General features: G+C 53.8%; 1 protein-coding gene across 1 annotated transcript; it reads right to left on the reverse strand.

The window, feature by feature from the left end:
* RRP12 (ribosomal RNA processing 12 homolog) lies at positions 1–27,889 on the reverse strand. The gene is made up of 34 exons (XM_028512242.2): positions 27,672–27,889; positions 26,902–27,131; positions 25,675–25,758; positions 24,605–24,681; positions 23,942–24,047; positions 23,685–23,801; positions 22,402–22,540; positions 22,181–22,308; positions 20,988–21,086; positions 20,290–20,381; positions 18,220–18,331; positions 17,915–18,012; positions 16,355–16,469; positions 15,212–15,354; positions 14,850–14,971; positions 13,891–13,955; positions 13,637–13,799; positions 13,032–13,186; positions 12,697–12,764; positions 12,053–12,146; positions 10,657–10,815; positions 10,435–10,515; positions 10,110–10,215; positions 9,808–9,915; positions 9,149–9,306; positions 7,658–7,749; positions 7,292–7,453; positions 6,999–7,171; positions 6,669–6,803; positions 4,145–4,194; positions 1,988–2,060; positions 1,159–1,226; positions 780–862; positions 1–445 (listed from the first exon to the last, which is right to left on the reverse strand). Exons 1-34 carry the CDS (start codon positions 27,808–27,810, stop codon positions 343–345), a joined length of 3,897 nt encoding a protein of 1,298 aa, XP_028368043.1. The 5' UTR covers positions 27,811–27,889; the 3' UTR covers positions 1–342.
* Positions 27,890–27,927: the final 38 nt, after the last annotated feature.

The raw sequence follows: 27,927 nt of genomic DNA on the forward strand, positions 1-27,927 counted from the left end.
TGTATGGTGGTGCCTGTTTATTCTCTGTCTGGTCACAGCAAATCTCACACACCTAGACGACAGCCGACCGAGAATGCCATGTGGCTACAAACAGCTGGAGGAAGCAGAAGACCGCCTCCTCCGCTGCACACGGCCACTCTGGGCGAATGCACAGACGCCCCGCTGGCCTTCTTGGAGGCACCGAGGCCACATTCCCATCTCCAGGTCCCAAGGACATCTCTAGAAGACAGTTCCTGTTCGGAACCTCCAACGTCCTGGGTGCCTCTAGGAACCAAGCCCTGGTCCCAACAAGTCCTTCTGAGTCCAGGCTCGGCCACGGAGCAGCCCTGGGGGCCCTGGGGCTCAGGGCCGACGGTCCTTTCTGCGGAGCTTGTGTCCTGCCTGGGATCCCCGATGGGCAGCTTTTACTAGGCCTTTGAACTGTCCCTGCAGCTTCACCTTCTTCCTGCAGGGACAAGGAACAGAGGGGTCACATCTCACCGAGAATTGGCAGCCCTCTTTCCCATAATGTCAGAAGGCGGCCCCTCGCATGACCAGCAGGAACAGGGGAGTGGGAATGCTGCCCGGCACAGGGCGGTGCTCGATCTGCACAGACGATGCATTACCCTCCATGTTTAAAAGGGCAGTTCCAGTTAACTATACACGCAGGTACCAACTACATGAATGGTCAAGTTAAAAAGTAAAAATAAAAAACCAGAAGAGACGTGAGCAATTGAGTTGAGAGTTTAATGAGAACACAGGTCCCCACCTCCCGCCCCCCACCGTGCACAGCGCCGTACCTGTGGTTGAGCTTGGTTCTGCTGAGGGGGATGTAGGCATAGGGGTCGAGCCCACCTTTCTTCTTCATGTCGCCCTTTGCTTTCTACTCAGAGAAACAGAGTCCGCTAGGAGTGTGGGGTTCCCCTTCCACCCCTTCCCTGACTTGACAGACCCCACATCCTTCCTGCCCTTCCTTCTCTGCCTTAGGTGGCGCAAAGACTTTCTGTGGCGCTGGAAGGCCAACCAACAGAGGCCTGGACTTTTGACACTCAGAAGACCCCAGTGTGCTCCTAGTATGGCTTCGCAGAGGTGCCTTTCCAGGACACAGATAGGCACGGCTTCCTGCCCTTTCCCAGACACTCTGCCAGGAGACCCCTTGCCCCCACGGACAGCTCTTACCTTGGCCTTGTATTCAGCCCCAGGTGTAGCCTTCTTGCCCACAGGGCGATGGATGCCAGAGCCTCCAGCTAGAGGGAGAACACAGAGGCCAATAGTCAGACAAAGCCAGCACAGCCTTTTCCTGGGAGAAGGTGACGGGCTCCTTCTCTTCGGAGAGCTGCTGGGGAGAGGGGTCCTGGCCAGGAATCTGCGTCTGTCCTCTAACAACCAAGGACAAAGGCCTTTCTCAGAAGGACTGTCCGCAGACTTGAAAGACTGCTGGGTTCCTCAGACTGACTCGAATCCAGAGACCTCCCAGTGACCTCTGGGGGCATGTACTCTCCACTAACATAAACTTCCCTCCACTCTTAAATGCTCAATCTGCCTCATTCGTTCTAGGAGAAAGAACACAGGCTTTGAAGTCCGGCAGACCTGGGTTCAACTCCCAGCTCCAACATCAAGCAAGTGTCTTAACTTTCTGGAGCCTCTTCAGCTCATCTGTAGCATGAGGCACCATTCTTACTGTGTGTGATGAGGCTTTCTGTCATTCAGGATTCACACCAACACTGTGAGACAGAACGGCAGCCCTTGTTCCACCATATAGATGTGAAAACTGTGTCTTAAAGAGATTAAGACACCTTAAAGATCAGTGTCATTCCCAGCCTGCACTTCAACACAGCTGTGGATGGAGTCCTACAGCACTGCCCCAGGAGGACGTATCAGCCAGTCTTTGCTGATACCAACTGAGTGCAACCAGGCCACATAACCTCGTGGCTCCGCCCGCAACAAACCCTGCCTAATACAGGAGACAGAGAATAGAAATTCCAAAACAGAAGAGTGGAAGCCTCACCTTGGTACTGAGGGGGCATCTCCAGCTCCTCTTCATCAGCCTCTTTCTGATGCTTGGGCTTCTGGTGCTTTTTCTATAAAGGGGTAAGCAAAGTTCATGAGCAAGGGGCTGTGATCATCTTCACCAACGGTAGCAGTACAAGCAGTCACAACCTGCATTAGCAGGAAAGGTCCTCTGCCAAGCGCCTGGTTGCCTCCTTACAGATGAGGACACCCAGGCTCAGAGAGGGCAGGTAACTGTTCAAGACTACACAGCTAGGCAGTGCAGAAGAAAGCTTCCAGCTCAGGTCCCCACTGCTGAGCTTGTCTCGGCTGCTCCACTGCTCAGCCTCTCCACGCTGAAGTCTTCCCACAGGGCCGCAGTGCCCATCTGGGTACCTCAGCTGACCTCAGCTGAGCCCCAGTCTTCCTAGCAGGGTCAATGAGGTCCTCAGCCTCTTTGGAGAGAAGAGCGTTACCAGTTCCTTGCTATACATGAACTCTACTCTGCCCTCCCCAGGAGTCAAACACTCACTGATCCCCTACTAAGCTTGAGGTCTTGGGGAACCCGTGGCACAGGACCAACTTCCTGTGGCCCAGGGGCTCTCAGGAAGGTAGGAGACCCCTGCGCACACCAGTCATAGCAGTCCCTCAACAATGCTGCCGTGCCAGGAGCTGGGAGCACAGAGCAACAAGACAAGTCACCTCGCCTGATTATATCCAACAGGAAGTGACTCAGCACTTAGTACATGCCAGCACTGTGTTGGGGGCTCCAAGTGGGAGAGGTGGGTCTGGCAGCAGGCAGCCCAGTCCCCCGGAAGGCCTGGGCCTAGAGACTGACAACCAGGCCGGGCAGAGGAACACTGTGCAGGAGGCCTCAGATGGAAGGGCTGGCTGCCATGCTGTGGTCTGTGCCACAGTGCCCGGGAAGCCTCTTCAAACTAGAGTCCTGGGGCTCAAGCTGCCCAGGGATCCCCAGGCAGGGGGGCTTCAGACCCCTACTCTGAGGAACATTCACTGGCTTAAAGGCCAGGGAGAGTGGAAGGTGTGCCGGGCAAAGGGAACAGGCTGGAGCACACACAGGGCGTGTCCGGGCGACGGGGGCACCAGCTCCATTGGCTGCGCCCCAGAAGAGTGGACTCCTAGTGGAGATACAGAAACTGGCTGGAAACGGGACTCCGGCTGCACCAGAGGGTGACAGCTCAGCTTGTTCCTGGTTCAGCTGGCACCTGGCACAGCTCTGCCCACTGGCAGCTGCAGCTGTCACTTGTACCCTGGCATCTTGATAGTGCTGTAACTGCAGGCAGAGGAGTGGGATTCAGCAACTGCCATGCCTAAGAGCCCCTGGGGATCTCGATGGCAGGTGATAATTAGCCATGAGCAAACCCTGGAGGGTGGCCACCCCAGGTCCTTCTCCAGTGCCTAGAGATAAGGAGCCCCAGTCCTGCTGTGCTGAACCTTGGGGCTGTGCTCGAGGGCTGTGGTCAGTTCCCGCTTGCCGGAAGAGGAGCAGGCTGTGGACGGACTGCAAAGCCACATGTGAGGATGTGCTGAAGCAACCAGGGAGGCTTTGGCCAGAAAAAGAGTTCCAGGAAAAACACAGTGATAAAAACTTAGTATCACTAAGTGCCACACACCTTACATATAAGCCTGGATTCATTCAGGACTGAAGACACAGACATTTAACAACCCCATGACCTTGGGCAGAAAATGTTATCTTTTATGGGCCCCTCTGGAAATGGGGATATAAGTCGTTCCCATCTCCTGTAACTCATGGGGCCCTCAGCACCCCTCAGTGGTGGGTGCCCCCACCCCATGTGGCAGCTTGCCCCTTGGGGCCTGCAGGCCAGCTGTTGCCCTTGCAGCCGGCACAGCACAAGTCCTCACAGAGAGACAAGGGCTTTATCTCCTTCCTCCTTTAGCTGACAGCCCAGCCAACACCGGAGGAAGCCCCAGGTGCTTCTGAGAGAGCCGCGCCCCTCCCGCACCCCGCAGGGAGGTTAGCTGTGACAGGGCCCCTGCCCCCAGCACAGCACCCACCGCCCACGGACAGCCTGCGTGCATGTCCCTGGTGCTCTATGCAGCAGCCAGGGAGCAGTGCAGGTGAGGTAGCGAGAAGCTGTCGGGCCCACAGCTAGGGTCTGAGGGCCCCGGCCCTGCATCAGCAGGAGTCACTCACATTCCTGATGCCCAGGTCTTCCACCAGGTCAGCCATCTCTTCATCCTCCCCTGGGGCCAAAAGGAAGAGCAGCCTGTGAGCACTCAGCGAGGCCTCATTCCCCCAAAGCCCCCCAAATTTCATCCTGCCTCCTCCTGGCTCATCAGGCTGAAGGAGCTGTGACATCCCGCCCCGGAAATCCTGTGTCCTTCTGTGGGAGGCAAGACCCCTGAACACTGAGCTTCCTCCTTCCCATGCTCGGTCCCAGGGACAATAGCCCTTTCAGGAAGCCCCACTTCTGAGGTAAATACAGCCTTCTCTGCAGCTCTAAGGAAACCCCAGGTTTGCAGGGAGCCAGGCACCCCTGCAGCCCTAGACTCCACTGTGCTAAGAGAACCAGTTTACTCTCCCACCTGAGAACTTTTTGTTTGCCCTGCACAAGCTGGGCATCCTGCGGGGATATAAGAAAGTATGAACCAACAGATTTGCTCTACATTAAGAAACTGGACTGTATTAAAATTTAAAACCTTCTGTGTGTCAAAGGACACATCAACAGACTAAGAAGCGACTATGGAATGGGAGAAAACATTTGCAAATCATACATCTGATAAAGGGCTAGGAGCTGAACATATAAAGAACCTCTACAACTCAACAACGGAGAACGAACACCTCAGTTAAAAAATGGGCAAAAGGACCTGAGTGGACATTTCTTCAAGAAGATACCCCAGTGTCCAGGAAACATAAAAAAGATACTGACCATCACTAATCATTAAGGAAACGCAAATCAAAACCACCACGAGCTACCACCTCACAACTATTAGCATGGCTACTACCCAAAACCCAGACAAGAAGCATTGGCAAGGATGCAGAGAAACCGAACCCCATGTGTCCTGTGGGTGGGAACACAGTACGGCAGGTCCTCAAGAACTTCAGCACAGAATTCCGTGCTGTGATGTGACCCGGCAATCTCACTTCTGGGTGCGAGCTCAAACTGAAAGTAGGATCCTGAAGAGATTTTTGTACGCTCACATTCACGGCAGCATCATTCACACAGGTCAGAAAGTGGAAGCCACCCAAGAGCCCAACAGACGAGTGGATAAACAAAGCGGGGTGCACACGCACAACAGAGTAAGGCCAGCCTTAAACAGGAGGCGATCCTGACACATGCGACCACATGGGGGAACCCTGAGGGCACTGTGCCAAATGAAGCCAGCCAGTCGCAGAAGGACAGATACAGGATGACCCCACTTACATGCCACACCTACACTCAAAGTCACAGACAATAAGTAGAACGGTGGTTGTCGGGACTGGGGGGAGAGGACACGGGGAGTTGTTGAATGAATGCAGAGCTGCAGTTTTGTAGGATGAAAAAGTTCTGGAGATTGGCTGTACATCAATGTGAATATACTGAACACTGCTGAACTGTATACTCAAAAATGGTTCAGATGGTAAATTTTATGTTATGTGTATTTCACCATGAGTTTTAGAAAGCTAGCAGTATATTTTTAAAAAAGGATGAAACTGATTAATTCGAGGGAAGACAAACTCAAATAAAGTGAATCAACAATCAAGTGACATCACAAGGGAGCACGTGACCACATGCTGAAGACTGGGCAGTCCCTGGACTTGCCCAGAGTTCTGAGGGAACAAGGCCCGGAGGCTGAAGGGCCGTGGAAAGGCCACAGAGAAGGACTGGAGCTGGACCAGTCCTAAAGAGCAGGGAGGGATCTGTGATGAGACCACACCAGGAAACGGCACTGCCGCATTACCCCTGCAAGCACTGCTCAGGATACCCATTTCATCCTCACAGCTCCCCTCTGAGGCAGGTGTTGGTACTGCACCCATTCTGGTCCACAGTCACACAGCTCATGGGGGCAGGGGCAGAAAGAGGTGGACTCAGACACTTCCAAGTCTCCTAAACAGGAGAGCACTGTTTAGGAGGCTGCAGTGAGCCATGGGTCCAGGGATGATGGCAGTGGGAATGAAAAAAAAAAAAAAAAAAGGGTGAAGACAGATCTACTGTAGAAGACCTAAACGTTTATGAACTAATGGATGGTGTGTGCAGAGAGGGAGAGGGAAGAGAAAACAGTACTCAGAGGTCTTACACCTGAGCGGCTCCTGGAACACAGAGTACAATGGAATCAGAGACTTGGGAGTGTCTGAATCTGCCTCCTTCGGCCTCTCAAGGAGATTCTGGGCCTCAGCCAAGTTCCCACTTTGGCCAAAAAAAAGAGAGAAGAAACAGAAGAGAAGACAACAGACACCAACAGAGTGTATCACACATGGTAAGGGGAAGTACTGCGTTTTGAAAGTTTTGTTTGAATTATAGAATTGTATAAATGGCAGCATTACAACATAAAAAGATTTCTTAATGTAGTCAAAGAAGTCTGAGGAACTCAGCAAGTTTGAGAACGTCGCTTTAGATAAAGCTGTCACCACCTTTGCTCCCACGAAACACGGACTGAATGAATGAGTGAGTGAACACGTGAATGATGGGGGGATGAATGAGTGCCACTGCATTCCCAGAGCAGGCAGGCGCCCCCACCTTTAGTGCTTTCCTCCTCCTCCATCCTGGCGGTGGCAGCATCCTCTTCCTCCTCCCGGATGATCAGCCGGCCATCGGCGCTCACTTTGAAGCCATGGTCCTTCTTCTTGCCCCGCCCGGCCCCGGGCTGTGTGGCTGGCGTGACAGAGCTGGGCAGTGAGGAGGGGGAAGGCCAGCCCTAACCCACTCAGACCTCATCGTAACCGACAAGACCAAGTCTGTGCCCTGGTGCCCACCGGCCTCTGTGGGAGTCACCAGCACCCCCACCCTGAAGCTGGCCCCCAAGCAAGCCTGTTTTCTGAGCTTATGGGCCAGCTACTTCTTGCTTACCTAGGACTCGCTGGGCCACCTTTGGGTCCAGGAAGTTGAGGGGCTCATCCCCGCCACCCTCCTTCAGCCAGGCCCGGCTCCTCTGCCGGGTCAGCCTCCGCTGCTCCTTGCCCCGGCTCCTTTCCTCCTCCTCATTTTCCTCGTCCTCGGAGTCAGCCAAAATCTCCTCGATGCTAAAGAGAGAGAAGCCCCGAGTCAGGGCACTGCCAGGACAGGCGGAGGCAGCTGGACACTGTCTGGGCAGGCTTCGGCTTGACGAGGACAGATCACCAAGGCCCCATCTCAGGTCTCACCTGTCGCCTTTGCCCTGGGGGGGCTCCTCCTCCTCTTCTTCCTCCTCTTCCTCAGCAGCCTGGCTCAGCGCACGGTGCCTCTTGGCCCGGGCCTCGGCCTTCCGGACATTGGCCAGGACTTTGTGGTACTCCTCAGGCAGCAGCCCCTTCACCAGCTCGAACCTGAGGGGCAGTGAAGGGCAGGTGAGGTGCACTGGTCAGAGCTCGCCACCCAGAAGTAGCAGGTGTGCAGCCTGAGCCCTTCCAGCCACAGGGGAGAGACTGGTCCCCCAGCCCAGCCCCTTCTCCATGGGGTTCCTGGTGGGATGAAAACCCCTCAACTCCTCCCCTGACCACCCTCCCCCCTCCCCCCATCAGTGCACAGACCCAAACTTGCGGATGAACTTGGTGAACAGGTTCCGAAGCTTCATGCAGAAATGCCGCCGCATGTCGTCTGAGAGCTTCCCAATGGCTTCCATCTGCAGGGCGGGGCACCAGGGTGTCAGGGGCAGGGCGCCCCCCACCCTGCATGCCCCTTCGCTGCTGTCCCAAACAGGGACATGTGGGGACCAAGCTGGCTAAGAGGCGAGGGCAAGCGTGACCCTGTTCCTGGCTCAGCCCTTGGGCCACATAGGCTCCCCAGTCCGGGCAGCCCCCACCTTTCCCCTAAACCCTCTTTTGTGAGATCCCTGACCACAATGCCCAGATCACAGCGTTAGAGCCCTTTGAACCCTCACACCCATTGTCTCAGCAAATCCTTAGAACCACCCAGCAAGGCAGATATTATCATCTTCCCCAATTTACAGACAAGAAAACTGGGGGACCAGAGGGCTGCCAAGTGGCCACAGAGAAGAGTTAGCCCAGATCTACCTAATTCCGTGGCTCACATTCTGCCCCCCCCACCCCCGAACCAGGTTTCTTTTGGTTTCACACGTCCCTTCTGTGGCCCTGAGTTAATCTCTGACTGGACTGCACTTAAGCCTTCACGTGGCCTGGTCTGGGAAACGCAGGAGTGGCAAATATCATCTACAGTGTCTCTCAACAGGGCTCCATCAATCCTTTGAGGGGCTTTTATCAATTCTCATAACTCCAGAACAGACCCCTGCTCTGGCTGTTCTACCATCTCTGGTCTCCAGTTAGGCTGTAGGCTTTTGCAGGTTGGGGGCAGGCTACTCTGACGCTCACCTGCCCCTTCTCACCTAAACCCAAGGCCACAAAGATGACAAGCAAGATCCCCCCGGAGGTCTGATGCAACTCCAACCAGCAGGCAGAGGGAAACTGAGGCAGTGGACACTGCAGCAAGGGGGAGTGAAAGATGCAGCTTGCTATATGCCTCAGGCCCAGCAGGAGGGTGCAAGGGGACCCGATACCAGAGAGCTCTGCAGGCCCTCCTGCAGCCCAGAAGGGGTATCCAGAGGGGCCTCCTCAAACCCAGATGGTCAGAATGCAAGAGGCAAAAAAGAGAGAGAGATGAGGGCCCCGCTAGGGTAGAGCTCAATCTTACTCCTGAGCTTTGGGTTCTGTTCCCAGGGCTGCTGTCTCCAGTACTGTGATGTGGGGCAATCTCTGGCCTCTGTTTCCTCATCTACAAAATGAGGGATGGCCCTATTCCCTGGCCTCTACCCTGTAGAGCCCTTGCTTCTGCAGAGGGGCCGAGGTGGGGGAGGACAAGCAGCAGCCTGGGCACTGTGCCCCTTCCTCCACCAGGCTGGCCCTCCCCTGCTGGTTCCTTCCAGGGCTCCTGCATGACCTTCTGTTACAAAAGACAGTATGTAGCTACACAAAATGTCTGAAACTTGCTGGCCTTGAGGTTCACTGGTTCCGTGACAGCAGCCCAGAGGCCACGCTGCCACCCACAGAATGGAAAGGGGCACTTACCACCAGCTGCACGTGCTTGGCCAGGTGGGCCACGTCCATGACCACCACGGCCACCTTGATGAAGCCCAGCGCCGACTTGACCACATCACGGGTGCGGGAGGCCAGGAGCAGGCACACGTTCTCCAGCAGCTGCTCCATCGTGCTGGTCCCCATCAGACCTGTGGTGTCCAGAGGGCCACTGTCAGAGAGGCCCAGACCCCAACCAGGACTCTAGGCCCTGCAGGGTCACAGGGTGATGGCTAACACTGGGGACTTCCGTGTGCCTGGTCCGGTCCTGGTTACTTTCCATGGAGTGTCTCCTCTGGTCCTTCAGCCACCCCAGGAGGAGGTGCTACTTTTCTGCCCCATTTCAGAGGTAAGAGTCAGGTTCCAAGAGGATCATAAACTTGCGGGTAAGAGGGAGAACCAGGACGAACAGTGGGCAGGAGACCCACCTCCTCTGACCCACTCTGAGAACAGGATGGGAGGCGGCTACAGGGAGTGGGGTGCAGGGAGGGCTGCGCTGGGCAGCAGAGAAGGGAGACGGCTGGGCTTAGTTCCAGCTTTTCTTCCACCCACCCTTGACCTTTCCCCTATCTGGAAGCCAGCCTGTCTTGACCTCCTAGGCATTCTCCTGCTCTGAGGGCAGGTTTCCCAGGCCTTCAAGAAACAGCATTTACCTTTAAACTCAAAAAGGAGGTGGGTCAGGGCCAGGATACTGCAGCTGACCATGGTGACGGCGCCCACAAGCCCAGGGTAGATCAGGACGAGGTAGCGCTGCAGGGCCTCTGGGAGGGAGAGGGCAGGACAAGTTGCACCGGGGCACAGCCCAGCCCCCACACTGCGTCTTGGGCCCACCAGGGAGGGGGGTGCCGGCCAGACAGGAGCAGCCTGCCCAGGTCCAGAGCCAGTGGTTTTGCAGGGTGCTCCCCAGGCCGGGGAGCAGAACACCCACCCTAGCCCTATGTCACCCAGGCCTCACCTTCCTGGCTCGGGCCAAACCGAAGGAAAGCGTGGCCCATCTCCACCAACAGGGCAAAGGCGTTTTTCCGAGCGCCCACTGACACCTCCTTGGTACACAGGATCACCTGCCCAGACAATCCCATAAGCTCATCCTCCTGAGCTGGCCACCCTGGGGTTTGTGGCCCAGGGCAGAATGGGCAGGTAAGGGGATCTCCTCTCCCGGGCAGTGAATTGAGTCCACCCCCAGCCTCAATACTGCCCTCTCTTGATTTCAACAGGCCTGTGGGAGCCACACTCCAAGGAACCCCCAAAACACACCCACACCCCTCTCTTGCACCCCTGACCTCCGGCACAAGGGCAGTGATGAACTCCTCATGCTCAGCGGTCAGCTTCTTCACGATATGTATAAGGCACTTCAAACGGGGCTGCAGGACAGGGTAAGCAATGATCAGGACCCCCTTAGGCCACCCCAGACTCTGAGGCCTACAGAGCATCTCCACAGTGGTCCTCTCCTGGTGTCGCCTGTCCTCCCTCAGGCAGAGCGGGGCTGCCCCTGGAGTCCTCACCCTCTTGGCAGGAGACGAAGTGGTTCGCAGCGAGTCCAGCAGGGTCTTCTTCAGGTCATCCAGGTGGCTCTGCACGAAGCGGGCCCCGGGGCCCTGGGGGCAGGCACACACCTCCTCCAGCACACGGTAGGCCTTCTTCTGTACCCCATGGGCCTTGCTCTAGGAGGGTACACGGGGGGTGGGGATGGGTGAAGAGGGGTGGCTAGGGGTCCACCACCCATCCGATGACACTCGCAGAGCAGTCACCATTAACGGAGACCAGCACTGGAGAGGGTTCAAAGAAGCTGGCCTTGGCTCTGGAGCTCATGGGGTCTGACAAGAGGGCCAGCAGGGTATGGACGCCGAGAGGCAGATAAGTCTGGCCCTGGCTGGTGTGGCTCGGTGGGCTGAGCTCCAGCCTATGAACCAAAAGGTGGTTAGTTCGATTCCAGTCAGGGTACATGCCTGGGTTGCAGGCCAGGTCCCCAGTTGGGGGAGTACAAAAGGAAACCAATCAATGTTTCTCTCCATCTTTCTCCCTCCCTTCCCCTCTTCAAAAAATTAAATCTTTTTAAAACAATTATAAAAAAAAAAAAGAGGCTAAGTCTGTGCCACATGGAGATGCTGCAGGGAGAGAAGCCAGCCCAACCTTCCAATCACTCCATGGACCCAACTCTAAGAAGTGCTCACGCCAGCAGCACAGACTCCCAGTGCCTGGAACGCACCAGGCCCATTGTGCCTGCTCATCCTTCTCCTGTCTCCCCTTCTCTGCCTAGCCCCTTACTGTTCCAAAGGCGCTCTCCGTCACTCCCCCGGGACACTGCTCCTGAGGTTAGGTGTCCCTGCCCTGGACTTCTGGGTCTGCCTGTGCGTTCCACCCCAGAGCACTTCTCACTGTTGAACAACTGCTTATTAAACTGTTGCAGTGGTGACAGCCTTCAGGGGGTCACCGCTGGCCTGAGTTTTGCCTAGTGACTAGCCACAGCATATCAGCAGGACCCAGCATATGCAAAGGCACAGAAGAGGCCCATTATATCTGGAACTCTTGAAACAGTTTAATGAGGCCAGAGTGGTGGCAGGGGATGAGGGTGACCGGGTGGTGGGCGTAAGGAGAAGATCAGGCTGGGCTGGGACGGCCCAGTGAGCAATCCAAGCAAAGGAGGATGGCCTCAGTTTCTACCGGAGATGCCTCGGCAGGTGAGGCCTGAGCACGGCTGCGCATTTTAGTCACTTTGGCATCAATGTGACAGACAGGCTAGATAGCGAACGAAGGGCAGCCACATCACGAGAAAGCAGGTGAAGACCTGATCTTGGGCAGCAGTAAGGGATGAAGAAAAAAAGACAGGCCCCACCCTGCCAAGGTGCCCACTCCTCCTCCCAGGTGTGGTTGTATGGGGCTCCCAGCCCCAGGGCTTACCTCTAGGTAGGGCCGGATGGTGGAATAGAGCTTACTGATGGCAGCTTCGTCAGCGTGAGGGGCCAAGGCCACGACCAGGTCCAGGACGGACAATCTGCACAAGGCCAGGACACCAAGGAGGAGCTGAGTGAGAGCTGGAGGAGGGTACAGACTAACAGTGTCTTTCTGTCTACTCTGTGAGGGGCCGGTGGGAGAAGTCAGGATGAGGAAGACAAGGAGCCTCCAAGGAGCCTGGGAATGACCACCATAGCTTGCACCTAACTGAGTATCTGTCAGGTACCAGGCACTGCTCCAGGAGCTTTACCAGTGTTAACCCCTTCGGTTCTCACAGCAACCCTGCTGCAGGCACTGTGAGCATGTCCATCACACAGACTGAGGACACAAAGGAAAAGAGCAGGCAAGTAACTTGTCCAAGGCCACACAGCCCATGGGATATGAACCTGGACAGCGAGTCTCCGGGGCCCTCACCCTTCCCTAGAAGGTTGTACTGACGCTTCAGGGAGGAGCTGGTCAGGCCTCGCAGTAGAGCTGGGACAGTCAGTATCTCAAGCCTTTCCAAAATTACTCCAGAGAGAGCCCATGGGCTTCTGCCAGACACACCCTCTAGCTTCCTGGGCTGCCCCAGCGCAAGTGGGGCACTTTACCTGGTGAAGTCGGAGCTGGCAGGGTCAAGCACCTTCTCGCTGGCTTTTTCCAGGAAACCATTCACCAGCTGGCAGCCCCCAGGGAAGAGGAGGGCGTTGTTGAAGGGAGAAACAGAGAGCGCAGCAGGTCACAGGGCTATACCTCCCCCCGTTCCCGCTTAGAAGCCTCAAGCCCAAACCTAGCCCAGCCCAGCCACCACCCATGGCATCTGGTCTCCTGTTCTCCAGATGGCACATGCCCAGGTGAGCCCTGGTGAGTAGGGCCTGGGCCTTTCTGGTACACACAACCCACCCCTCACCACCCGAGCGCATTCCTCCCCTGTTCACCAGCTCACCTGAGGCTCAGTAATGGTGAGGTAAGTTTTGATGGTTTCCAGCACAGCCCGGCGAGGGGCTGGGGTGTCCCCGGCTGCCACAGGCTGCCCATACAGGTTGAAGAGAATTGGCAGAAAGTTCTTGGCAAAACGGCTCACTTCGGCACGGTCAGCCTCTGGCAGGAGGACCAAAGTTTGCATGAGAAGGGCAGGAGATGACCCCGCAGGCTGCAGCCCAGAGGCACCCTTTTGGAGCACCCATGGCAGCACCACGCATGTGGGCTTCCATGCCCACGTATGTGGGCATACGGGACTGGAGATGCCGAGGCCAGGGCAGAGAGAATGAGGTGCCACCACGGGCTCTGCTCCCGCCTCGTTCCCATCCTGGCAGCAGTGAAACCCTTCCATGCTGACTGAGTAACTCCCCAGCTGTCAGTGCACTGGCAGTAAAGAGAAGAAGGGGCAGTTTTTGGCGTCCTTGGGTCCCCAGCAGAAGCCCCAGGTCCTTGCAAAGAATGAATTATGGCTCAGACCATGAGCCTTAGCAGGCCTGGAGATGGGATGAGGGGACTCATGCCACGGCAGCCATCCTCCCTCCAGCCCCCGGCCCCCGAGCCCACACGCACCCGCCTCACAGCCCTTGGTGATGAGAGTGCGCAGGGCCTGGCACACCGTGACCCTCAGGTCTGGGCGCTCGCTGAGGGCAGTGCCCAGCGTCCGCGCCAGCCCCTTAAAGGAGGCGGCCACATCTGTGGGCCTCGTGCAGAACCCGGGCAGGAGGGTCCAGATCTGCGGAGGGAGAGGACGGTAAAGGAGAATGACATCCAGCAACCCACAGCCCTGCCCTGCCCAACCCACGTCCCCACACGTGACCCCTCACCTGCCACTGCAGCGTGTCATAGATCTTGGACTCCACCATGCTGCCCTCCTGGGCCAGGTCCATTGCTGCAGTGTGACAGAGGACACAATGTGACCTGGGGCACCCTCCTAGCCACCAGTCCTCATTTTCATCCAAACCAAAAGTCCAGTGATGAGGACAATATCGGTGATTCCCTCCTCCCCACTGAAACTCTTCCTTCTAAAAACCGGGAAAGACCTGCATAAAAGAGAAAGCACCCTCTCCCCATAACCATACTCCCCAGGGAAAGCTGCCATCTCTTCTGACCTGCAATGCTTAAACAACAACTCACACTTTAAAAAGATAAACAGGACTGTACTATACATGTATTGTTCTGAAACCTTGGTTTACTTGACAACTCAAATTAAGTTGGTAACATTTACAGAGCAATTTCTATGTACCAGGCTGCACAATAAACCCTTTGGTGATTATTTCATTGAATCCTCATGTAGTAATTATCATTCTCACTTTACAGATGAGGAGCAGACCCAAAGGAATTGAATAAATTTGCCTAAAGTCAACAAACTGGAGTGGCTGAGCTGAGATTGAATCTAGTCTATCCAACCCCCCATCTCCCGAATGCACCCCCGTAAGGCCCCTTTCTCTGTGGCGGCCACACTGTGTTCCCCAGTGGGCTTCCCGTAATGGGCCTCACTGAAACCCACTGACGGAGGTGGGGTCGTGCTAGCATTTTTGCTAGGAACATCTCTGCACACATGTAAATCGCTGTGTGCTTGTGTGATTACTTTCTTAGTGGGAGAGGAGGCCAGTGTCTGCCTGCCACAGGCAGAGGGAGAGACAGCCCCGCTGAGGCTCTCAAGCACTGGCCGGCCACCTGTCTGACAGAGGAAGGCTGCCGGATGTCCTAGGACTGGGGCACTGGACCAGGAGCCTTTCCCGACCCCTTCCAGCCGAACCCCAGGACTGTGGTGGGCCCATACCTTTGCCCTTCAGGGTGGTAGCCAGGGGCAGGAAGTAGGTGGTGAAGAAACCAAGTCGAGTTTCCCGAACGTGGTCCCGGATCACAGGTAGCAGCCAGCTCCGTGGGAAATCCAGAGTCTCTCTGGGAGGAGGCAGGAAAGGTCCAGTGAGAAGGAGGTGACAGCCCGGAGGCCAGCATACCCAACAGTGCGTCCTTCCCCTGCTGAGCTGAGGAGCATGTCAAGCTCTGCTCTGGCCTCTCTTGCTGACCCCCCCTTGGCACACAGAGACTTCACCCAAAGAAGTGGATACCCTCCTGGGGGAGAATAAAGCGTCTGACCCTTCTGGAGCTTGTACGGAAGCCAACCAGGGTCACACTTACTCAGAGCCATCAATTTCCAAAGGCACAGCCTGTAAAACCACCTCAGGCCCCATGCTGGCCACCGCAGCCCCCACTGCCTTATCCAGAGCTGCCGTGTGGGGGAAATGAGGGGAGAGGCGCAGGTCACACAGGGACTGGAGACACTGGAGCAAAGAGATGAGAGATTATACATCAGGATGTGCTCACAGAGCGAGCACCCAGGCTGAGTCTGAGCCAAAAGCTCTGGATGATGAGGTCGGGAGCATGGGCCCAGGTTAAGCTCTGGGTCAGAGGTCACAAACCAGTAACCAAATGTAGCCCACTGATATGTTTTATCCCTCCCCAATGCCCCAGAATTTAAAAAGAAAAATTCTGTATTCCTTAGTAACATATAAAAATAAAGAGGCTTTACATACAAATGTAGGTTTCTAGTTTATTGTGAAAAGTGACGGCCTGGCAAAGGCAGACCTGTGTGTGGCCAGTAGCAAAAGGACAGTGTGCACTGAGCAGTGCCTGCCCGTCGAGAGAGCCGCACCCTCTGGCTCAGCACAGTCCCCAGGCTCCCTCCCCGACCTTCACTCCTCATGTACCTCTCCTAGAAAGCCAAGTCTGCCAACCTCACCTACCAGAGCCCAGGTCCGGCCCCCCCGAGGGAACCTGCCATCCCAGGTGAAGGGAGGGGGTGGGTCAGCAAGGAAGGTGCCACGAGGCCCACGGATGAGGCGTCTGGGGCCTGTCCTCAGTCCCACCTTCTCCCTAAGCTGATCCCTGACCCTCAGATGGCTCATTCTGGGCTTCAGTCACCTCCCTGACACCTAAGGCTGATCGAAACATATACTCATTCATTACCGAAAATTTAGAGAATTAAAAATTAGAAGATCCAGGCAGGGGTGACAGAATCATACTGGTTCCCTACTCAAAACCATCAACTCCACTCAACACTAGTGAGCAGATGGCGGGAAGGGGACCCTGCCCCTCTTCCTGTTCCTCCTACGATGGCCCGGCCACCTTCCCAGAGACACAGCACTGGGCACCTGCTATGAGTGCTGTGGTGGCAGGCAGAGTTGAAGGGCACAGATAACAGACACAGGCCCCTTCTAAGAGCCCACAGTCCCAAAGTCCAAGTGCCACTTCCTGCCCTGGCCCCAGCGGCCCCCAACTCACCTTCTTCATCACAGGATGGGCCTGCCTTCCACATGCCTCGAAGAAGACACATAGAAGCTGTAACACGGAGCTCCAGGCTGCATGGAATTTGTACGTCAGGCCCTCCTCCACTGCCCTGCCAAGGAAGCAGGCTGTCAGAGCCACGGCCACGCTCCAACCCCAACCAGGAAGTCAACACTGCCACCATGGCAGTCCAACTGCCAGCCCAGGAAAGGCCAAGGGGCGAACTGGCATTTCTGAAGTTCCCACGCTGCTCCCCATACTAAGAGTTTAATTTATGTAACCCTCACACTTAAAGAAAAACATATGAGGTAGGTTATTTGTTCATTCTTCAAATGGTGAAACTCTGGGAGAAAATAACCTGCCAGGGTTATCTGCTTTGCCACTGTCCCATGCTCTCTCGGCCTGACCCAGTGTGGGAAGGCAGGGTAAGAACAGGTGGTCCAGGCTGAATGGGGAAGCTGCACTAGGGATGGCTGGCCCAGCTGCCAGCCCCGTCAGGCACGTGCACACCCTGGTCCGCCCCATCTCCCAAATTCTAGCCCCCTGGAGGCTTTAAGCAAGAATGGCCAATAGGGGTCAGTGTGGGGAAAGGTATGGGCTAACGGTGGTGCAGCTCTATTCCTGTTTTCCGGAAACTTCATTCCAGATGTGTCCACAGGAAACGGGCCCATTTCCTCACGAGGCGTAATACTGAAAGCACCACACCTTGGAGCTGAGCAGAGGGACCCAGCAGAGATACCAAGGATCCTAGCCCCTTTCTTGGGACCACTCAGTATGCGTGGTGCTCCAAGGCTCCACACCACCCACCGGGAGGGTGAGGATGGTCAGTGGCCGTGTTCATGCATGGCTCCTCCTGAGGCTTGGAGAGCACATCAGCACACGATTAACAATGGGCTTTGTGGCCAGGCTGCCACTTACTAGTTGGGTGACCTCAGGTTGTCTGTGTATAAAACGGGGTCAATTCCTATCTCCTCGAACCAGGACTACTGCTAGTAGTCCTGAGCGCCTCACTATTGAGTGTCTCACTATGTACCATGTACTGTTCTGAGCACTCTACACATAGTTACCTCATTTAATCCTCACCTGCATTAGTCCTTTTTTTAAAAAAAAAAAATAAAAGGGTTTTATTCATTTATTTTTAGAGAGAGGGGAGGGAGGAAGACAGGGAGAGAAACATCAGTGTTGCTTCTCACATGCCCCCTGCTGGGGACCTGGCCTGCAACCCAGGCATGTGCCCTGACTGGGAATCAAACTAGTGACTCTTTGGTTCACAGGCCAGCACTCAATCCACTGAGCCACACCAGCCAGGGCTGCTTTAGTCCCTTTTAACTGATGATGTCCCTGGGGTATTGAGGCAGAGGAACGTGCTCCAGGTGACTGGCCTGAGAGTCCGCACTCAGGAGCACCACACTCTGGCACCTGGTGCTCGAATCACAGCAGCGGCTCTGGCACTGTGCGCATGGCCCAGAGGAAGTGACAAGCAGAGACTTCTCATTGTGAGGAATCTTCTACAAGGTACACCTTATGTCTTCTAATCTCAGACGTTATGATTCTTACCTGAACATCTTGGCGACACACTGGGCAGGGCCTGAGGCTGAGGAGGTCACAGAGCCGATGTCAGCCATGTGGGGAGCGACACATTCCTTCAGGATCTCCTGCGAAAAGAGGCTACAGCTGTCTGGACCTAAGGCAGCCCCCCAGTGCCACTCAGCCCACCTAGGTGCCTGCTTCCTGAAGGTTTTAGGAAGCCCACCCCACCCAAGAACCTCCTCCCAGGACGCAGCTGGAGGCAGCCGGCAGGACCATTTATGCTCTCTGCTCCTCCCGCTAAAGCTGGGGCTCGGGGCGGGGGATTGCGGTACCTGCAGGCTCTGGGTGGCAGCTGTCACCACCTGAGAATGAGGAGAGAGGAGGCAGGTCGTCGTGGTTCCAAAAAAGCGAGGGAGGTGGCCCAGGCCCAGGTCCCGCTGCAGTCTGTCAAGACAAAAGACTTCTGTGGGGCCTGCCTGGCCCTGGGCCTGGGGGGCCTAGATGGCCCAGGTCCAGCGACAGTCACTCATTTTGGGGAGCTCTACAGGGCCCTTCTTGTGGGCAATTTTTTTTTAAAGTGCCGTCACTCAAGTAATAGCTACAGGTGGTAAAAAAAAGAAAGAAAGAAGCCCTGGCTGGCGTAGCTCAGTGGATTGAGCACGGGCTGGGAACCAAAGTGTCCCAGGTTCGATTCCCAGCCAGGGTACATGCCTGGGTTGCAGGCCATAACCCCCAGCAACCGCACATTGACGTCTCTCTCTCTCTCTCTATCTCCCTCCCTTCCATCTCTAAAAATAAATAAATAAAATCTTTAAAAAAAAAAAAAAAAAAAAGAAAGAAAGAAAAAGAAAAGAGAAAAAACTCGAACAGGTGACCTCCTCAGGTACAAAACTAAAGTCTTCCTTACCACACCTTTCTCCCAACTGACCCTCAGATGCACTTCCCAGGGGAAAATCAAGGTTAAGTTTCTCTAGTGCTCTTCTAGTTTTTATACATGTAGAGACATACAAAACAGTAACAACTGCTAACTTTTATGTGACATTTATCACAAACCAAGTACTGATATAATATGCATTAATTAATTTAAACCTTGCAAAAAAAAAAAAACTCAAACAAAAAACCTGAAACCCAGCAAAAACTGAGATTAAATCTTATTACAATGTCTATTTCATAGATGAGGAGACTGAAGCACAGAGAAGTCAAGTAACTTGCCCAAGGCCACCCAGCTAGTGGAGGGAGTGGTCAGGACCCACACCCCGGTAATCTGGCTCTGGAATGTACAAATAATCAAAACACCCATGCTGTTCTGCACCTTGCTTTTTCTTGGTCCACCTTGGAGGTCTTTGCATATCAGCATGCACACACTGACTTCAATTACTTCTAATGGCGGCCTCGTATTTCACTGTTTCCATTTAACCAGCCCTCTCCTGGGGCACGGTTAGGTTGTCTCTAGGTTTTTTGCCACTAGCTATGGTGCTACAACATCCTGGGACACCTACCCGACACAAGTTTGGAGTCCTGCTATAGGCTAAATCCTGAGAAGTGGAGGACAAGGCTATTTGGCCATTTTCTGGCACCTCCAGGTGACAGGTGGTTTGGTGCAGGAAAGGCGTGGGCCTGGCAGACTTCATTGTGCCCCTTAACGACCTCATGACTAGCTGGCTCGCAGTGCTTCAGCTTCTGGTTTATGAAATGGGCTAAGACTGTCCTCATGGGTGGAGGTGGTCGTGGTGACATGTGGAAGCACGGAACCCAGCACAGTGCACGGGGGAGAGCAGGCCAATGGGGGAACCCTTCAGTGGAGGGGAGGACAACACAGCCGGGTGGAGCCTCCAGGGCCTTGGAGGGCCTTCCTCCAAACAAAATGCAAGTTGCCAATTGACATACCTATTTTCTTCTCAGTCTTACTTGGGAAAAGTGGAATTATCAAGAGGCTACCGCTATTAAATGGCCAAGTTCAACTGTGAGTGTTATCACAGAGACACAAAGCAGAATCTGGGTTTGCAGGACGATCCCAGAGGAGGGGACTAGTAACCCAGGCTGGGAGTGGGGTACACCTGCAGAGAGTGGATGACATCCTCTGAAAAGGAAACCAACTGCACAGGATGACAGCCAAAGGTGACGAAATTAGGACTCTTAGGCCCCACCTGAGGGGGCAGTACTCTTGGCCTGTCCTCAAAGCTCTGGGAGGAAAGGCAACAGCCCCGGCCAACACAGGCTGTGCTGCCCAGCTCTGTGCCTCATAAAAACAGGAGGTGGTCTGCAGTACACTCCACGTGGATCTGCCGCCACCCCCAGAAAGCTGAACCCCTCTCCAGCTTCCAGATCTCTTCCTTTCCATGCGCACTGCAGGGCAGGTGGCCTGCCTGGAGGCCCTGGGACGCCCCTCCACCTCAGCTTACCTGACCAGGTTGATGTGTGCTTTCTCCATGACCTTGAGCCAGGCCAGCAGGGGCTGTAAGTCATTCTCACTGGGAACATAGTCGTACAAGGCCTAGAGATGAGACAAGAAATAAGCAGGTGTCTGAGCACGTGTGTTCAGCAGCAGCCCAGTGACAATGACCTCTACCATCCTTAAGCACCAGCTGGTCCTAGTGGCAGGCCTGCACAAGCAGCCCCAGAACTCAGAGCCCCCTTGCCTGGCCTTCCCAGCTCCATGAAGCCCCTCTAGTTCCGCTTCTAGAGAAGACAAGTCTCTAGGAACAGCTGAGTGCAACAGGTCACATGACCCATTGTGACCCTGAGAAAAGCCACAGAGCCATTCTCTGGAAAAAGGCTCATGAGCACGTACACACATTTTGCAAACAATTTTGGGGAGTTTCTACACCTTTCCCCAAGTCCATTCACAGATCCCTGAGGCTGAGAACCCCTGCTTAAAGGGATCCGTGAGAACACGCTGAAACCCTTTGTTAAGAGCCAGCTCCTCCAGCTCCTGTGGGTGCTGACATGCTTTGGTGGCCAGTCTCCTCGCGGGCTGTCTACCAGTCTCCTGCTGTGGGGCAGCCCGGCCCGGCCCATTCAACCTCACTCTGCAGACAAGCAGCAGGACCATCCCACCTCCCCCGACCAGAGCACTGCCCCTCCCCACACCAGGCCTCACCGTGATGATCTGGGCATTGAGCTCTGCAGGCAGGGTACCAGGGCCAGGCTTGGCGTGGAAGAGGCTGTGAAAGGCCTGCATGGCACAGGCTGTCACCAGCTGGAGAGGACACACAGGCTTAGTGGGCAGCCCGCAAAGCCCCGGGCTCCTCAACCTCCCACTCCCACCAGTGGGCCGCGGGGAAGACCCAGGCCCCTGAAACTCAGGCACGCTCCCCATACCTAGACGCTCAGCGCACTGTCACTTTCAGAAATCTTGGCAGCCAGTAAAAATGTAAATGATTTAAACACAGACAATCAAACACGAGCAAAATGTTTTTAACTTCAAGGGCTAAAAGATAGAAGAGCGGCTATATATGGCTTGCATGCTGTATTTCCAGCTGTAGTTCATGTTTTTACGCATGGTAGTTTATGCAAGGAGAAAATGTCTAAAAGGACACATGGCGAGTTGGTGCACTGCTTATCTTAGGAAGTGAGACTTGGAGAGAAATAAAAGACCTGTATTTTTTATGGTACATATTTCTGAATGGCTCTTTCCTTTCAAACAAGGATCATGCAATTTTTATAGTAAATACTTTAAAACATGTGGATGAGCAGACACTACAAAGCTGGGGTGGTTAACACACAATGCAACATATGTATGATGTATTACAGAACTGCACACCTGAAACCTACATAATTTTATTAACCAATGTCATCCTGACAACTTCAATAACAAAAGATGGAAAAAAACACTACGAGGGAATACATAACAAGTAACAGAATTGAGCAAGGGTGCAAAAATGTAGGAGATCACTTTTTACTTTTATGTATCTTTAAGGTCACCACACAGACATCAGTAAGTCAGGAAAAAAGAGAAATAACTGAGCCTGTGGTATAGCCAAGCCCGAGGCAGGAACAGGACCGATGCTTCACCAGCCCCACCTCGGTGCCACCCTCCCTCTGCCCTGTCCTCTGTGGGGACAGCTCCCAGCTGGACCAGCCCCTGCAGGACGGCCCAGCCTGGCTGACGCCAGGGATAGATGGCATCCTTGGCTGTAGCTAAGAGCAGGGTCAAGGCAGGGAGATGCTCAGGACCTACTTTGGCCTAACCAGGGAGTTCACCAAAGCCAGGACCATGGGCCTGGGGTCTGTAGCTAGACCCCTACCACCCTCTGTGTGCCCCCACCCACCGGCTCTAGAGCCTGAGCTCACCACATGGCTCAAGGTCATGACCCTGAGGAGAGTCTCACTGCAGCTCTTCACCAGGCCCTCCGGGAAGCAGGGCAGCAGGTCCTTCAGCAGAGTCAGCATGTGCAGCGTGGTAGTGGCCTCCTTGGAGCCTAGCAGACAAAGGGGAGCTGAGACTCCAGGCCGCACTCTGTGGCGGGCCCTGTCTTCCCCCACCAGCCCCCTGCCCTCAGCCTGGCTCCCACCTCCAGACTTCTCAATCTCCTGGATGCAGAACTTGGCCGTGGAAATAGCAGCAGGGTGATGGGCAGGAGCCTTCTCACCAAACATGAATTCGCTGCCCTTGATGACTGAGCACACTCCATGCTGGGCAGCCTTCCGGATCTGAGGGGCAAAAAAAAGGGGGTCAGGGCCGGGTCAGCATTCAACCAGCAGCTTGGATGGTCGGCACAATGCCCCACCAACAAGCGGTGACCATACACCTCCTGTATGTTTGATGCTATGCACTGGGCTTCAAGCATACACGCCTGAGCTACACATGCATATAGAGTGTATACAAGTGAGACAAACCCGGGCTCCAACTCCTGTCGTCCTCCTAACTCATCCAATGGTCCTAAGCAAGCCAGACGGCTTCACCTCTGAGCTTCCGTGTCCTCGCCTTTACAGCAGGCATCCGTTCACTCATTCACTCAGCAGCAGCACTGAGTGCCCACCTAGCCAGCACTGTGGCAGTGAACAGGGCACACAGCTCATGCTCTACAAACAAATGTTCACCAGGAGGTAGAAGTATTTTGTACACAATAAAATGAGGCTATTTTTTTATATGATAGTCAGTGAAGTGTCCCTCCGGTCAAGTGACATTTCAGCAGAGACCTGAAGAAAGTGAGGGGAAGACCACATGGACACCCAGGGAAAGAGGCATGAGCCACCTGGGTGACAGTGCTCACAGAGCTCACAGAGAACAACCACTGTGACTATTGGTACTCCTACCCGCTCCCTTGCCTTGATTTTCAGGAGGAAGCTATGGCCAACCACTACTTGCTGAGCACGTGCCACAAGCAGTTCCTGCGCCAGCCTGTGAGGAGCACTTGAGTCTCCCTGCACCTTCACAGCCAGGTGGGTATTATCATCCCTCTTTCATGGCTGGGAAACTGAGGCTCAAAGAGTAAGTAACTTGCTCAAGGTCAGAGCACAAGCTGTGAGTCCACTATCCAACTCAGGCCTGTGTGACTCCAAAACCCGCTCCGGCCTCCCACAACCCTCCTGCCACCGTTAACTAACATGTCACTACCCCGTCAGGCAGCAGAGACTCAGAGGGCCTGACAGAGAATGACTCTCCTGTAGGAGGAGCTGCCCTCGCCTTCTGGAGCCAAGCAGACAGGGGCTCAGAGGGAAGAAACAGAACCTCGGGGCAAGAGCCCAGGACTCCAGGCCAGCTGCCCATCCTACTCAGACCAGCCAGGTCAGCTGCGCCTGCCTCCTGGAGTGGCAGGTCCATTCCCATATTCTGGTGGCCCGGCAGCCTCACCTTGGGCTTGGCGTGCACGGTGAAGCTCAGTAGCCCATGGTACACCTGCAGGGTCACGGGGTAGCCCCAGGCCTCCAGGTCCTGCTTCCGCAGAAGGGTGGCCAGGCACGAGAGGACCTTGAAGAGGAAAGTCAGAGTGTCTCAGTTCCACCCTCTTCAGCTACGTGGGGAAAAAGCCCAGCTTCTCACTGACTCCAGAAAATCTCAAAGGGGTCCATCTGAGAGTCCAGAGGAGAAAGTGAGAACCAGCTACTAACCCATCGGAGGGCAGAGGTGGAGCCACTGCTGGCCTGGGCTGATAGGATGTCCATGAAAGCTTTGGAAGTATCCGAGAACTTCTTAATGAGCACAGGGCTGGGGACGCTATGGAGAGAGAACAGAAAAAGCCAGAACTCCAGAGGGGCCGCCGAGAACAGACGGGGCAGCCCTGGTCCTGGTCTGAAGGAGGAAGCTGGACAGAGGGAGGCAGTGCTGGCCTGTTGACTCAGCAAGTTAGTAACAGTCAGGACAAGAACTCACCCTTCCTGACACCCAGTACGTGAGTGCCCTGTGGTTCCTGAGCTCCCTGCCTCCCTCGTCTTCTCCACTACCCAACCCTGTACTGTCCACAAGATGGGCCCTTATAAACTCAGGCCCATCCTCTCCCTGCCTTCCCCCTGCAGGTCCCCAGACAACCTGGTGCCAACATTCCACCCCATCCCTCCCACCCCACGGACTGCACCAGGGCTGCCCCCTTCCCAGGCACCAGCATTCACACTGTCTACAACCTCCCAAGCCACCCTCCTCCTGTTGCAGAATGCCACCCACTACTCCACTATCTTTTTGTTCTTCTAACAATTCCCTGATACTGTTCCTCCTGTCCACATTCCCCTCTTCTCTCCACAAAGAGCCTTGGGGTTCAGACAGAATCCGGGACTCACCGCTTCAGGACAAGGTTCAGCAGGTAAGCCACAGCGGCCAGAGACTCCGGGGACTCCACTGCCTCCATTGTCGTCATCTGAGGGCCAAATCACAGAGTGTGAACAGGAAATGTGCCATGCTGAGCAAACTGGGTGCTGGGGGACACCATGTGCCCCGCAGAATGATTATGACCAAGAAGGTGTCAAAGGTTCAAACCCCAGCACTGCCACTGTTTGTCTTTGGGCCAGTAACTTAACCTTTCTGCGATTCAGTTTCCTCCTTTGTAAAATAGGGATAATAGTACCTACTTGCATGTAAGTTATTATGAGAATTAGTTGAATTAACATAAAAGGGCTGGATAATATTTTAGGCTTTGCAGGTTGTTGATGGTCTCTGTTGCATATTCTTCTTTGCATGTTTTAACAATCCTTTCAAATATAAAAACCACTTCAAGCTCACACTCTGTGAGCTTAAAGGCCAAGGGTGAGACTACGCCTTTGGGCAGAAGTTTGCTAACCTCATTCTAGTACAGTGGTTCTCCACCTTTTACACCCGTAATAATTATTGAGGATTCCCCAAAGAGGTTTTGTTTATGTAGGTTATGCCCATTGATATTTACCATAATAAAATTAAAACAAAATTTTAAAACACAAGAATACACAAGCATAATTCCATTAGCTCTCAAAATAATGTCATCAGATATCACATAACTCTGGAAAACCCCATGGTACACTCAGGAGAGAGAGAGAGCGTGAAAGAGATAAATGATTTTCTAGTATTATTTTGGACATAATTTTGACCTGACCGACTCCCCAGAAGGGTCTGGGGGACCCCAGACCACACTTTGATCTATGAAGCCTTAATCATCTTCATAGATCAAGGAGATTAAATCCAGAGTAGTGGATTTTTGTTTTACAAGAATAATGCGGCAAATACCACCTCTCTTAGCAAGTCACTGGAGGACTGAAGTACTTCCATGTGCTCCAGGCAGTCCTTCACTCCCCACATGCTAGGGCGACCCGTCTTCTCCCTACTGCCAGCATAACCTACTGCTCTGAACATCCACCCCCACCGAGTCACACCCACTCACCAGTGCTGCAAAGTACTCAGTCTCAGTCTCCTTCCCTCCCTGGGAGCGAATCACCTCTGTGACAGCAGCCAGAACAGCACAGATCTGCGCATGAAGGAGAAGGCACCTCTGACAAATATTTTAGATCTAACCCCACCCAATATTAGCTTCTTTTCTTTGCTCCTTCACATATTAATCTTCTGAAAGCCCAAAGACTGACGAGATGAGCAGCATTCAGAGCCAGGGGTACAGACCACCGGGCCAAAGGCACAAGAAGCTCAGAACATGTTTGCTGAAATTCCACCCCTAGGATGCTCTTATAGAAATACCTGCACAAATGTGCAAGCATTTATGTACAAGTGTGTTCACCACAGCAACAAATTGGAACAACTAAGCAGCTACCAACAGGGCTTTAATGTTATACTATTATTATTTAATAAATAATGATAGACTCAAATACTATGTAAATATTGAAAGCAATTAGGAACAACTACATATACTAACACAGAAATACTGTTCAGTGCGGGGGGAAGGTTGCAGAACCCTGTATATAAAATATAATCATGCTTCAGTAAACCTAAACAAAATGTAGATAAAAATACAAAAAAAAACCTAGAACAGTAACGCTGACAAGAGGTTATCGTGCATCTGAACTGTGGCTAGTGTGACTGAGGAACTGAATCTTTAATTTTAAAATTGTAATCAATTAAATGTAACAACACATACCTGATCCAGTTACTGCAAAACCCAGATTTAGAACAACTTGGGTATATGAATCTACTTTTGCAACTGTAAGTTTTATGAACTCTAAATACAAATCAAGTATTTTTAATAAAGACATAGCATCAAAATGGAGATGTTAAGGGTAACATACACACTAGATTTTGAATAGTATGATAAAAAATAATGTAACCATCTTATTATTGTTTATATTGATTATATATTGAAATGACATTTTGGATATATTGGGTAAAGTAAAATATATTATTAAGACTAGGTACAGGTGAAGAGAAAAATGTTCGGAAAATATTTCTATTGTGAACAACCTGACACTTGAGCAGGGGAGATGCTGTTAGAAAAAGCCGAAAGTGGAACCTGCCCTAAGAGTAGTAAGTAGGGGTCACAAAGGGCAGGAGAGGTGACCCATCATCCAGAAATACCAGCTGCTGTCACCAGGCAGCAAGTAAATAAAAAGTATGAGCCCGTCCCCTCTTCACTATCCCATGCCCTCCTGACCCTCCCTGATACCTCCTTGTGGGCAGCCGAGTTGGACTCCCAGAAGCGCTGCACTTTGCTGAAGGTGACATTAGTGCAGTCCGAGAGGCCGCTTAGGAAGGTGGCCGAGGACTTCTCCGTGAGAGCCGGTGCCTCCTCTTCTTCCATGGCCGCCTCCCGGGCTTCACTCTTGCCCAGGCGAAGGGACCCCGACTGCAGCTCATTATGCAACTTCAACGCATCAACGGTCAGGTCGCTCTTTCCTGCAAACCGGAGGCACAAGGTAAGACCCTCACTTCTACCCCTTTGGCCAAGAGACAAAGAACCACCTCTCGAAAACGAAGCACTGGAGTCCAGGCCCCCAACCTGAGAGGCTAAATTCTGAACGCGGTTTTCCTCATCAGGCCACTGTACACCTAGAACTTAGAAAACTCTCCAAGTAAAAGTTTCTGCTTCCCTGTCCTGATGGAACAAACGCCGGTGGGAATCGTCGGGGGACTGCCCTCAGGGGGCATGGAAAATAAATGAAGGCAAAAGCGCTTTGAAAAGAGCCGACAGGTTAAGTACAGCCAAGAATCCCAACTCTGATACTCAGACAAGTCATTTCCCTACTGTGGACTCAGTATCCACAGACTGCCGCATCGGTTAAATGGGGCGGGTGGGGCTTTACGGTAGGCACCAGATCCGACGACAGTCTAAGAGATGAAAGATCCAATGTCTGGGTCAGAGAGGCCCAGAACCATCCAGACCCAGGCCTGCCCAGAACCCAGGCGCCAGCCATGCCCAATTTGCGACCCTACTACCTGAAGGCCGGCTGAAGAAGCGGCTGCGGGCAGCCTGGCGGTGGCGGCAGATGGCAGGGTTGCTGTCGCTGCTATGGCCTTTCTTCCAGCGTTTCAACTTGGCGGAGACACCGGAGGGCAATTTCCCGGAGCGACCCATGCCGACTAAGCTTGAAGGACCGGCTGCCAGAGACGTAAAAACACGCGCAGAACCCACGTGGGTTCGTGGGCCGCTTCACTTCCTTTTCCTCTGAGGCCACTTCCGGATTTGCGTCCG

The sequence above is a fragment of the Phyllostomus discolor genome, chromosome 5 (assembly GCF_004126475.2).
Source record: "Phyllostomus discolor isolate MPI-MPIP mPhyDis1 chromosome 5, mPhyDis1.pri.v3, whole genome shotgun sequence".
Taxonomy (NCBI): domain Eukaryota; kingdom Metazoa; phylum Chordata; class Mammalia; order Chiroptera; family Phyllostomidae; genus Phyllostomus; species Phyllostomus discolor.

Excerpts from the sequence above, each read along its gene's own strand:
- RRP12 (XM_028512242.2), bottom strand. The coding sequence starts at position 27,810 with ATGGGTCGCTCCGGGAAATTGCCCTCCGGTGTCTCCGCCAAGTTGAAA. Across the intron at positions 22,541-23,684 it reads CCGTGCACGCCAAGCCCAAG|ATCCGGAAGGCTGCCCAGCA; the intron begins GTGAGGCTGCCG and ends TTTGCCCCTCAG. Across the intron at positions 7,750-9,148 it reads CCAAGCACGTGCAGCTGGTG|ATGGAAGCCATTGGGAAGCT; the intron begins GTAAGTGCCCCT and ends CCCGCCCTGCAG.